Here is a 13,346-nt window from a genome sequence, read left to right on the forward strand (position 1 = left end):
TGTTTTTTAGAGATCTGCTATTCCTATCATGTGTTGTTTAATTATTCTGAAAATGAAATTTATTTTCCTGAGCAGAGATTTTTCTGGATAGGGATACAAATAAAGATAAGTAAGAGATTAAAGAGCTGCTGAAAATAAATAACTTCCCATGAAAACTGAAAAAGTGTTAATTTTTATTTTCTTGTTTTCTGTGAAAAGCAAGAGTCATATGACACTTATATCAGAATTAAAAATAACTATTTTCAAACTTAAGATATTCTTTTCAACTTTACGAGCAGTGAAACTTTTTGTTTCAGCCCTCTACAGTTTTCCTTGCACACAGGCAAATTAATAGTTTTTCATTTCTGTTTGACGTATGTGCTAGTTATGTTGTTAGACTACATGATTCTCAAAAAGCTGGGGATACTCTGGTTTCTTTTCAGATTGTATAAATATGTTGCCTTTTGCCAAAACGCCTGAGGAATTATCCTTCAAGTCAATTTCTAAAAGAAGTTGCACTTGGATTCATAACTCTGTCAGGCTACTGATGGAAAAACTCATTTTACAGATATGAAAACTGATGCCCAGAGTGAAGTTGACTTACTCAAGATCATTCAGCCAATTGCTTAATCTGAGCACCTTTCTTTTTCCTTCTTGGAAACACAAGATGATTAGAAAATCTTTGGCATCTTAAGTTCACAATCATTTATTTTTCCTTGGTGAAGTTTTAAATAAGATAGTATGAATATCTATATTTTTGAATTATTCCAGATGTAGTTTTCTTTCTGTCTTCTAGGAATTTAATTCAACCTCCTAATACCAAAGGAGTTTTAGGAATTATTATGAGCCTTCTCTTCTTCTAAGCTTATTACTACTCAGGTGAACCTTTTCTACGTGAATGCTTAATGATGTGTTTTTGAAAAACAATAGTAGATCTCAGTTTGTAACTCAAGGAACTAAATGTCCTTAAAATGAAAGATTTTATTAATTTCCTTTCTGTTTTTATAAATTTCAAGTGATCAGAAAGTTGAAAGAACAGTACAACAAATATAGCTTCATCTATATTCACAAATTAAAAGTTTTAATGAGAGTAGCTTTGACGTGCTGAAAAGGTGGGAGAGACGTACTTCTTCCTTCTACTTTTAGAACTCTGAAGTTTAAAAGCCAAAGACCCCAGTCCACATGTGTAAGGAAGCAGCCACTGAGGCTGTGTCCTTGACACGCATCTTTCTCACCTTTTGATTCTTTTCAGACGTGGGTCAGCAGCTTCATCTGCCCTTTTTAGCTCTCTCTCCAAGTCTATCCCCAATTTTCTTTCTCCATTCTGTCCACACTACTCCGCTCCCATTTCTTACCTTTTTAATCACAAAGGTTTCCAGTCCTCTTTTTCTTTACTCCTTAACTTCAGCAACTCTCCTCCCCTGCTCCCCTTCCACCAACCCCCATCTCTATTTAAACAAACAAACGGGCGGCAAAACTGGACCTGGCCAGAGAAGCCTTTCAAGTGGGCGTGTCTTTCGGCTGGGGAAAGGGAGGAGTTAGACTCTGGGCAACATCACTCCTCCCTGGTCAGCTGGGAGAGCAATCAAAACTGCGGCAAGTCAGAGGCTCCGGTCAGAGAGCAGGAGCTGCCCAGAGGCTGTGGTCCTGAAAGTTCCTCTCCGAGGAGCTAACCAGGGAGAAGAGGTACTGAAGAGCGACTAAACTGGCTGCAGCGGAGACATCAGCCCGAAGGCGTCCTTGAGGAGCATACGGAACTCCAAGGAAGGAGAAGAATAAGGAGCAGGCAGAGAAAGCAGACCAGGTGGAATCTCTAAGAGGTAACAACCGGGTTTAACATGGATCGCTGAAAGCATCTCTCTCTCCTACCATCTGGATGGTCAGGGAGACTTGGCTTCTCTGACTGTCCTCTAAGACGCAGATTCACAGAGTTCACTCCAGGAACTGCCAGTGACCGAGGTGAGCCAGTGGTTGGGGTGGTAAGGGGGCTAAAGTTTCTGTGGGAAGTTCTCACTCACCTAGAGGAGCAGTTGGGGTGAGGAAAGTCTCTTCTGGGTAAGGCAGGAGGAAGTGGGAGTTAGGAAACTTGGAATGTAGAAGCTAGTGAGTTGGAACACTTAGGGAAAAATATAAACATTTTAAATAATTTTATTAAATTTTATAGCACTTGCCACCCAAAGTGAAACACATAGACACTCACAATCATTTTAATAAAGTGAAGAATACAGATGATCTCCCCCAATTCCTGTCAAAGCCACTCTTTCATTTTGCTAGTGGTGAAAATGTCGAAAAGTTTAACTGCTTTTCCAAGGTGGGCCAGCAAGTAGGTTGGAAGAATAGACCCAATCCACCACTCTGCTCACAGCATTTTAGGGCTATGCAAGGACAGAGGGGGAGGCAGGGAAAGGAAAACAGAATGAGGAATCAGAGAAGATTGTGGAAAGTCCTCGGGGTAGATTCTCACCATTAAATATTTTGTTTACTAAAAATGCTTGAATAGTTGGCACAGGGTGGGGGAAATTTCCTTTTCCTCAGCTCTTTCAGATGGGAAATTAGAAGAAAAAGATTGTCCGAGTATATTTTTCCTTTCTCTGCTTCACACTCATCATTTGCCCACAAAAAAAGTATACTCAGAAAATACTAAAGAAATGTAAAATACCCACCCCCATTTTTTTGACAGAGGAAGCAGAGGTGAAATGCTGAAGAACATGCAGGGAAAAATAAGGGATTGAGTAACTTCTGTTAACTATTAAGATCTGAGACAATGGCACAAGAAATATTACATGGCTTTGCTGGACAAAATGTGTGTGTATGTGCATGCATGTACATACATGTGCACATATATTAATAAAGGGGGAAATAGTAGAGTAGAAAAGAAGAGCATAGAACAACCTACTGGCTTTTTCCAAGCAGTACAACTTGTGGACATCCTGGTCTGGATTCTCTCTTTTTAGTGCCAAGACTGTGCAAATCTGGGAAAATAATTTAGTCTATTTAGTTCTTAGATTTCCTAGAAACTGGGCTGGACAGCCCCCTTTCTGTTGTATTTAGTCATCGGATCAGGAGGTAAAGAGATTATCACCAGCTTTTAAGAGGAAAGACACCATCTAACTACCACAAATCCACATGTGAGTTCCCCTTACCTATTAATTAGTTGAAACATCTCCACAATAAATAAAAAATTTGTGAAAGTGTAGAAAGAATTCCAGGACAGCTTCACATAGTAGTAATGCTTAATGACTTTGGCCCTAGTAGTAAAAATATTGGGTAGTAACAATCATTGCCTAAGGAAACACTTTGCTAGAACAGATTTAAAATTTTTAAAAATATGAGAAATATTTTGAATTAAAGAGAATTGGCCAAACTTGAAATTTCACTGAAAGATCCTATAGAACGAGGAAAATTCTGTTATATCGTGGAGGTATAAAAGAAAATCCAAATACCAAATGGCTAAAAATGGACTTTATAAGACCAGAGTGTATGTGTAGGGAAGGGCCAGATTCTGCCCCTTGAGCCAGTATTCATTGATTTTTGTCATATTCGAGCCTACTTCCTATGTAATTTGTGAGCTAATTTCTTTCCTAGGAATTGAGGCAACCTTAAGATGGTATATCATGATGCTTTGTGAGATAGTGCTACAGACTTTCTCAAACAGCTTCTGTAAAACAATTGCCAACCCTCACGTTGGCATAACAGTTTTACAAAGTACTTGTGCTTGCATTATCTCCTTGTTTTTCTTGAAAACTTCTAAATGATGTAGGAAAGACAATCTTATTTTCATTTTGCCCTAAGGGTACAATAATTACAATAATTTTTCTGTGTTCATTTAATGAGTGAATGATGAAAGAGTCTTGGTTTCATGCTTCTTTCAGTACACCTCTGAGATGGTAAATTAACAGACTGAAAGCAACATTAGATTTAGGCACCTGTTCTGGAGAAAACCCTTGGTTTCTTTGATCACAACTTTTGTTGTGATCAGTATGTGTGATCACAGTACACGTATTTTCAACACTCAAATTTAAAACTAGATGTTTCTATTTTTTTCCTGTTAACCTTTTTGATGCGTTGAAAATATTTAGGTAAAAAAAGTCAGATAAACATTTTTCTTTGTGTTTCAGGAGTCTTGGCTTTCACTGCTTTCCCTTCTCTTTGATAGACACTGCATATTATCCTCAGAGCTCTGCCATTTGGTTTTGGTGGGAAAAATTGTATTCCCAATACAGAAGGTTCATGAACCTGAAAATGTATGTGATTGAACAGGAGTGTCAAACCAACTGTTTTCTCCCAATTATAAAACAGAGTGAAAGTTTGGGAGCTAACTTCCATCTTGAATATGATGGAAGAGTTCTAGTCAACTCAGTGGAGCAGTTGATAGGGCTTGGTTTCCTCACCTCTTGCTGCAGAACAGAACCTTTAATTTCAGTTTCAATAGGAGATTGGAGGAGTAGGTGTATTGGGGAATTTTTTCAAATAGATGTTGAAATGAAGCCATTGGCTTTTGTTGATACAAAATCAATATTAATAACAGATTATAATTATGCCTATTTTTGTCCAAGTGGCCAGAAAAATTCATGATGATGTTTAGGAGAACAATATCTAATACTTAACATGAAATTCATGCTGTATGACACTATTCAAAATGCTTCAAACATATCAACTCATTTTATGCTCCTAATAATCCGGTGAGGTAAGATTGCTATTATTCTCATTTTAAGGAGGAGGAGACTGAGGCAGATAAGGGTTATGAAACTGGCCTAAATTCATGTATCTAGTGAGTAGTGGAGCTGAAGTTTGAATCCAGGTAATCTGACACTGGAGTCTGTGCTGTCTATCCCACCATGGGAAAAATGACAAGCTACTGAGTAACTGTCAGATGATTTTCTAAACCAATCAGAGGTAATATCCAGATAATAAGAGATACACTAGTTGATACAGTCTGTTTTATTATTCATCTGTGAGAAATAATTTTTATTTTTGAATAAGCAAACGTGTGTGAATAGATTAGATAAGAAAACCCAAGAATAAACAGGAAATAAATGTATAGATGTTTTATAGCATTTACAGCTATAAAATTCTTTATTATATTTTTATTTCTCTTACAAGAATCACATAACCTGTATGTTAGCCTTATTTTATTAGAGGAAATGGAAGAACAGATAACTTTATATAATGTGTTTGGGATCAACAACCCAGGAATTAGAAGAATTGGGACTAGAGTTCACATTTGTGTTATTCTAGCTTCCATTCTTTTGAAACCATACTGTATACTCATGGGATTCTCTTGGAAGTTAATGGACCAGCACCTGTGAGAACAGAGGAAGTTAAACTGGAGCCATATATGTCCTTCCCATGATTAGTAAGAGAGCAAAGGTGAAAGAAAACTGGTTGACCTTTTCATTACTTTGGCCAAAGCCAGTTGATTCTTTTCCTTTATACCCACCAACAAACTGATTTGAAAGCAGCTCCTTGACTCTTACAGAAACCATTAAATATGTTAGAAGTAAAAGATGGTCTATTCTATCCTCCCAATCTCACTTATTTTGATGTGTGTGAATATTGACAGATCTTAACAAGAGTCCAGAGGTATAGAGGTAGGGATGGTGAAAAAGGCTAAATTCCCCACCTAGGATGGTATTCAGATCCAGGGACAGTTCAGGAGACTGTCCTCCCTTGCACCTTCCTTCTTTCCTTCCTTCTCTCCTTTTCATGCATCTCAGTATGAGCCAGTGATCATAATGATAATGAAGATAAGAAAATGAGGATAAGGAGAAAAAGGGGGAGGATGAGGAAGAGAGGGAGGGGGAATATATGGGTAAAAGCAACAAGAAAAACATTTGAAAGATGAAGAAATCCTGGAATATGAGCATTAAAAGGCACCTGAAAGAACACCCTTTGGATGATGGTCACTCCTGTTGACTCAGTTCTATTGCTGTACATCTCCTGAAGCCAAAGTGCCTTTCTTTCTTTCTGTAGCTGTGATAGAAGAAGAACAAGGAAAAGAAAAACATAAAACCTAAGATGTAAAATAAGAAGAATTGATTTTATGTCCTGCTCCACCAGTACTATATCTTTGCATTTCCATCACTTAAACTACCTGACCCACAGTGACCTTGAGTATAAAATGAGCATAACAATTGCTATCTCCCTCAAAGGTTTGCTATAAGAAATATACGAATTAATGGATGCAAAAGTGCTCTGTAAACTTTAAAATGCTATACAAATGTTATTATAATTACATGGGGAGCATTAGGTTTCCCAAGCCCACTCCATCCTTTTTGGCCTTAGAGTGCACCTGCCTCTGGAAGAGCTGTGTTACTTTAACAGAAAGTTAATTAGGTTCTTTACCCTCCCTCTGGATATCTGCCTGAGTTAGAAGTGCAGCTCAGCACACAAGCTCTATCATCCATATTAAAAGTGGGATTTTCTGAGTTGGCCTGGGCAGCTAGTTGACCAATAGGTTCCAATGTGTGTTTTCAATAAAGCTGCTTACCCAGGAAGCCTTATTAAGTGAGTAAGTCAAGCTGACATGATTTCCGTGCTGATTAACATGAAACCTAGGCTGTTTTCGCAATGCAGTTACATTAATTATTTATAGGAGGTAAACGAGGTTACAAGGAAAACAAGCTCCAATTACCAGAAACAAATCAAATAATATATCTTTATTTTTAAAAGCTATGTACTAATCCCTGGGTTCATTGTTTTGGGGCTCAAGCTTCAAAGAACAGAAAACATTTATTACATTCTCCTCTTTCTCATAATAAAAGGTGATAGTGGGTTTACTATTTCAAAGAGTAGTTGGTAAACTGGGATGCCCCAATGGAGCTTATCAGATACTTTTATTTGGTAAACCATATGCCTAAAAATTGCTTAGCAAGCTTTAAAACAATTCAAACTCTTCCAGAATTGAATGCAAAATGTTTACTAAATCACCAGTCTGGTTTTCAAATAGTGAATTTTGCATACAAAATTCTGATTAAATAGTGTGTTAGTGAATTAAAGTAGTCAGGCTATTCCTGTGTTTGCCTGAAGTAGTCCTCACTTGTGTTAGCAGTCACTATGTTCTGTTCCACTAGTTCCACCAGTATTTGTTCCAGATTTTTCATTTTAAATAAAGTATTATTATAGTAGTTGTGCTAAACCTTGGATGGGTTTGGTAGACCACTGGCTGCACTCCTAGCTGTTGCCATGGTCTTGTCTGATGGTGTGAGATGCATGTGCAAAGAATTCTCACTTTAACATATGGGCAAATTTGAAAGATGAGCAGTGATAACCCTCCTTTCTTTTCATGATCCTTTCAAGGTGCCATGTCACTAACACTTCTAACATAACTCACACTAGACAGAACACAAAGTGCTTACTGAAAAACGGAATGGTCCTCTGGTGATAGTGAGAGTAATGTTTGATGGTCACGTGTTGGACCGGCCAGTTGTGTCATGGACAACTTGAAGGAGATGATTGAGGCCACCAGTTAGCAATACTGGTGAGAAACGTGGGGTATTATAGGCTAGATGGATGTGAAATGCTTCTAAATACAGATTGAGTAGTCTTTTGTAGAATACATACAAAGTAGTCTGAATGATCTTGCTACAGTTTTTTATTTTGTATGGTGTAAATATACTACAGTGTGCTTATTTGACTATTTGATGGTTTTTTTATTTTGTAGTAACAATAATTATTACACACATATACTTATTTTTAGCATGCTCTTTCACTTTCAGAAATTTCTCTATTTGGGCAGTAATTTATATACTCACTTCATTTTTCCTCTTTTATGTTCTGGATTCTGGAAAGAAAGAAAAATATATCTTTGGACTGGTATATCAGTCACTTTTGTATAAAATATTCATGAGATAAAAAATCTAAGAATAAAAAGAGTTAGGCACTAACACTGCAATGAATAATCAAGTCAATTTTCTTTTTCTATAGTATGTTTTCTTATACTATGCCATAACTAAAGGAGTATTCTGGGAATTTCTTTCAGTTTTGGATTTCTCATTTAGAATGGAAGACTTGGACAAGATAATTACATACAAAAAACTTGTTTCAAATAAAATCAGGTACTCACAGGAATTAACCTTTGATATTTCCCTTTTCCAGAGTCTGGAAATGTCAAAAACTTATGTGAAATCCAAGGAGATGGGAGAGCTAGTCAACACACCATCCTGGATGGATAAAGGTCTGGGCTCCCAAAATGAGGTGAAGGAGGAAGAGAGCAGACCAGGTACTTATGGGATGCTCAGCAGCTTAACTGAAGAGCATGACAGTATTGAGGAAGAAGAAGAAGAGGAAGAAGATGGGGAGAAACCTAAGAGAAGGGGTCCCAAGAAAAAGAAGATGACCAAAGCTCGCCTTGAGAGATTCAGGGCTCGAAGAGTCAAGGCCAATGCCAGAGAACGGACCCGGATGCATGGCCTGAACGACGCCCTGGATAACCTGAGGCGAGTCATGCCATGCTACTCTAAAACTCAAAAACTTTCCAAGATAGAGACTCTTAGACTGGCCAGGAACTATATTTGGGCTTTATCTGAAGTCCTGGAGACTGGCCAGACACCTGAAGGGAAAGGCTTTGTGGAGATGCTGTGTAAAGGGCTCTCTCAGCCCACAAGCAACCTGGTGGCTGGATGTCTCCAACTGGGCCCTCAGTCTGTCCTCCTGGAGAAGCATGAGGATAAATCTCCTATTTGTGACTCTGCCATCTCTGTCCACAACTTCAACTATCAGTCTCCGGGGCTGCCTAGCCCTCCTTATGGTCATATGGAAACACATCTCCTTCATCTCAAGCCCCAAGTATTCAAGAGTTTGGGAGAATCGTCCTTTGGGAGTCATCTACCTGACTGTAGTACACCCCCTTATGAGGGTCCACTCACTCCACCCCTGAGCATCAGTGGGAACTTCTCCTTGAAGCAAGATGGGTCTCCTGACCTAGAAAAATCCTACAGCTTCATGCCACATTACCCTTCTTCAAGTCTAAGCTCAGGGCATGTGCATTCAACTCCTTTTCAGGCTGGTACCCCCCGTTATGATGTTCCTATAGACATGTCCTATGATTCCTACCCCCATCATGGTATTGGGACCCAACTCAATACAGTCTTCACTGAGTGAGGCAGTAAGTTCAATGTTTCAGAGAATGACATGGAGACATTTTCCATAATTCAAGTGGTTGAGCTAAAGATTCAATGACCTTAAAGGATCCCTATGGATACATATCAAACAATAGTTCAAGTCCATTTATGCTTTCCTTCACCTATCACCTCTTTTCTCATCACCTTCTCACATTGCATTGATTTCTTTATAAAGTCCTCAAGTGAAAATATTTGATGATTTAACAGCCATGTGAAAATAGAACAGAAGACCTGGGCCCTATTCCAGTGGTGCCAAAAACTCACTGCATAATCTATGCCAATTAATTTTCCATTTCTGGCCTTTGTTTATTTACTAGCAATTGTAAATAAACAAATTGTATTTATATGAGGCAACTGTTCTAAGTCCAGATGATTTCTAAAATCCTTCACAGTTCTGAAATTCTATAACTGTGGTGATCACTCTTGACAATTTCCTGAAACTGAAAGAATAGAGAAATAATAGGAAAGGGATGCTATGCATAGAATGATCAAACTGAGTTATCAGAGGGAACACAAGGTGCATGTCTCTTGGCTCACAGAATGCAAAGCTTGTTTGGATTTAATGATAGGACTTCTTTGTATCTATTGAAAAGTAGCTTCTGGAAGCTAAAAGTCTAACATGGCTGTCACTGTGAAGAACAAAACATGTTCTTTAAGAGATTAACTCTATTTGTTATTAGACTGAAAGTTGAACGTATCTTCCTTATGATTTGAAGAACCATAATAGAGAACCATAATAGAGGCCTCATGCCAACTTTATTCCTGATAATATTTCAAAACCATTTTTCTCAGTACTAGAGGTAGGGCAAACAAGTCACTGAAGCCTCAGACTCCTATGACTAATGGCACATAGAGAAGTCTCTTAGACCATGACCTCCATAACCAGAGGGCTCCGGAACTTCTGTTGAAGCTCAGGTGCTGCTGTTAGAATCAGCACACAACACAGGTTTATATTAAAGAGCAATAAAATAGCTATTTGCTATAATAACTACCATAGTTCAGGGACTCTCTCCAGCTCACAGTTGCTCGTGGGAAAAACCAATGGATTTTTTTTAAGCAAGATGAATTTCATTTAGTTAAACATGATTAAAACCATCCACCTCTGTCCACACCAATATATTTTCCAGAAGCACAAGCACCAATCAATTTATTGACCAAGGTTAAATTTTTCCAACATATATGTAGTTCCTTATCTCTCCCCCTACACTAATTGTTACCTCTTCCTCACTTCTAAGATAGAATATGTTATTACATATTGTAAATAACATTTCAGGTGACCAAACTTAAGGATGCAGAAATGAAATCCAAGGTTGGTGAATATTTTTACCAACTATGTCTTCATCACAGGTTTAACCCAATTTGCAGAGTGTTTATTTTACTTTATGTAACTCTTTTTTCCTTTATACCAACACTAACTTCATCAAATTTGTATTTTTTTCAGAAAATGAGACCTGAGAAATTTTCCTATCTTGTTCAATCAGCCAGGACAGTTATTTAAGTCAAACCAGAGCCTGAATGGCTTATTTGACAGTAGATTAGGTCCTGCTCCTGCCAGAAACGATAAGTTTAACATGCAGGGTACATCAATAGGGCCAATTAAAAAAATGATAACACATATTAGTATGTCATTTTCTATAGCTCAGCTATCCCCTAAAATCTGCCAACTATATGTATATCTTGTCTGTTTACCTCTCTTATTTACTATCTCCATACAGTATAAGTTATTTTTTTCCATTTTGCTCTCAGCACTTACCCTGCTGTATTTTGCACCCTTGGTTTGTAAATTCACTTGAAAGTAGCCTTGCAGAGAGATCTTAAGCCCCATCAGCCACCAAAGTGGTTCCCCTCATCACAATCTGCCCTAGAGGAAATAGGCAAGTAAAATGACGTATAAAGCCATACTATGTGCTTTCTGAGTATATACTGCACTTACCTTTGTGAGGGGCTGTGGGAGGGTCTATCCTCGAAGCTAGCATTTTCTGGCATTTAAGTTTGCAGATAATCACTGTTGTCTGAGTTATTTATTAGATATTATTTATTTAATTTATTTCTCTCTTCCTTTCATGAAAATTCCTTTAGCCCCATAGATGTGCTTGCAAACCCTTCCTAAAATTTTATTTGGAAAGTAGCTCATAATTTTGCTAAGAACTGCTGAGTTTTGGAGTGAGGGGAAAGGAAAAATCAGAGAATTACCTCTGTGATAATTTTTATAAAAAGCAGCAATAATTCGAATGGCTATGCAAGTGAATGTTTTTAGATTCTTTTCTTCAGTCTCAAATGAGCCAGAGTTATTCTTTAATAATCTGCTGTTTATGCCTTTGGGAAGTATGGTACCCATGAGCCAGGCCTCCCTGAAATTGTACAGAGGGATTTTATAATTGAATTAAAATTTAGGAATGCAATAGCTTGTAAAGAGCCTGCTCTCCAACCTAGGGTGGTCTCATTCTTCTGGAGACTTTTTTAGATAAAGTAAAATAATTGTTTAAATATTTTGTTTAAAATATGACTGTTTTTCCTCCCTTTTACCTAGCAGAAATAAAGCTGTAAGTCTTATTAGATGTTGTGTTGTGCTGTGTTGTTAGTCTTCAAAACTTTCATTCACACTCATTTATTCATTTTCTTGGGCTCTATGTCCTATAAGCAGCTAGCTGAGCAAAGACTGGTCTGTCAGGAGGATTTACACATTCCCTAATTCAATTGATCTTGCTAGAATATTCGAAATATGCAGTTAGAAGTCTAGAAGCACTGGTCTCTGCCACTCATATAATCAAGTATAAAATCTACAGTTAAGAAAAAATAATCTTACAGATTACAGGGCTATGGGCAGTCTAAGCAATCAAACCACAGATAAAAGGGAAGATGTGCTATTATCCAAAGTAGGGGGGCTGAACAACTTTTCAAAAAAATTATGAAATATGTTTTTTGGCAGCTCTTCCTCTTGATTTTTTTCTTTCAGGTTTCTCTAGTTAAAACTTTCCAGGATCCCTTCTTGCACGTGTAAAGTGACAATAATAAAGAAATAATAGTAATGATATTATTAATAATAAATATAAATAGAAAAGTTAGTTAATCAAGGTAGGGACTTGACTTAAAATATTTAAGAAACAAAAATATAGGATAAAAGTTATCTTTCCACCCCTATCTTCCATCTTCCAGTTCCCACTCTCCAACTAGAAAATACTTAAACATTTTTTTAGCTTACTAGTTATCAGAGACCTTTTATGGATATATAAACAAATATTAGGTACAAATATTAAGGTGTATTATTCTCTTTTTTTCCTTCAAGTGGTAACAATATCACACATTTCTGCATATTGTTTTTTTACATTTAACCACAAATCTTGGGGTATTTTAAATGAAAGTTTCTTAATTCTTTGTTATAACTGGCTAGCATTCCATACTAAAATAACATCATTTATGAAATTGAGTCCCATAATTTAGATTTTTTCCATCTCTTGCAATATCAAATTAATGATTATGTACACATGTCATTTGACACATTAGAAGAATCTTTACCTTGCAAAGAATGGTCCGGAGGGGCAAATAGAAACTGACAGATAACAACAACCCCATCTAGCAGATTGTGGATGCTTACTACGTAATGTTACAATTCTAAATGTCTTACACGTAGGAATTCATTCAATTCTAAAGCCACTCCTATAAGGCGGTCACTATTAGTATTCCCATTTCACAGATTAGGAAACTAATCTGTTTAGTTTAGTGAAACTAAACAAATCCTGGTGGAACCAGGATTGATTTGAGCTAGTTGATTTATCCAGAAGATTTGAAATGATCCTCAGTAGTTGTTTGCCTGGTAGGTATATGAGGATGTCATATCTGTGCAATGCTGGAGCCAGCGAAAGTGGAATTACTATTTGGCACCCCTCAAATTGTCCTTTACATATGACACCCTGTTACATCTATGACCCAGGCTGACCCATGTCCACACTCTGCAAAAGAATCTGAAAGAAGGCCATCTTTCCCTTGATAGAAGCTCAATTTTCTATTCGAATTTGCCCAGGTAGACCACATAGTGTAGGCCAGATCACAGACCAATGCCTTGTTGCTTGAAAGTACCCATCTTTGAGTAGGCTTAAATCCATTTCAAGCTTTAATCTCACATATCTTTAGAATTTAAGAAAAATGTTTTAAAAGGGAATTATGGATATGAAAATAACAAAATATTCTATCAACATAGAAACATCCTATCTTCAAGATTGTTTTAAAAATCTATATAAATTTGGA

The 13,346-nt window shown here is 37.2% G+C and overlaps 1 protein-coding gene across 2 annotated transcripts; it reads left to right on the forward strand.

Moving 5' to 3' along the window:
• Positions 1-1,595: 1,595 nt before the first annotated feature.
• On the forward strand, positions 1,596-11,659 carry NEUROD4 (neuronal differentiation 4). Of its 2 annotated transcripts, none has more exons than XM_054445272.1 (2): positions 1,596-1,938; positions 8,077-11,659. In XM_054445272.1, the coding sequence occupies exon 2, from the start codon at positions 8,086-8,088 to the stop codon at positions 9,079-9,081; it is 996 nt and encodes a 331-aa protein (XP_054301247.1). In that variant the 5' UTR covers positions 1,596-1,938; positions 8,077-8,085; the 3' UTR covers positions 9,082-11,659. The 2 variants fall into 2 exon arrangements, with proteins under 2 accessions (XP_054301247.1, XP_063503314.1); XM_063647244.1 differs by having other exon boundaries at positions 1,614-1,799; positions 8,077-11,528.
• Positions 11,660-13,346: the final 1,687 nt, after the last annotated feature.

The sequence above is a fragment of the Pongo pygmaeus genome, chromosome 10 (genome assembly GCF_028885625.2).
Source record: "Pongo pygmaeus isolate AG05252 chromosome 10, NHGRI_mPonPyg2-v2.0_pri, whole genome shotgun sequence".
Classification (NCBI taxonomy): Eukaryota; Metazoa; Chordata; class Mammalia; order Primates; family Hominidae; genus Pongo; species Pongo pygmaeus.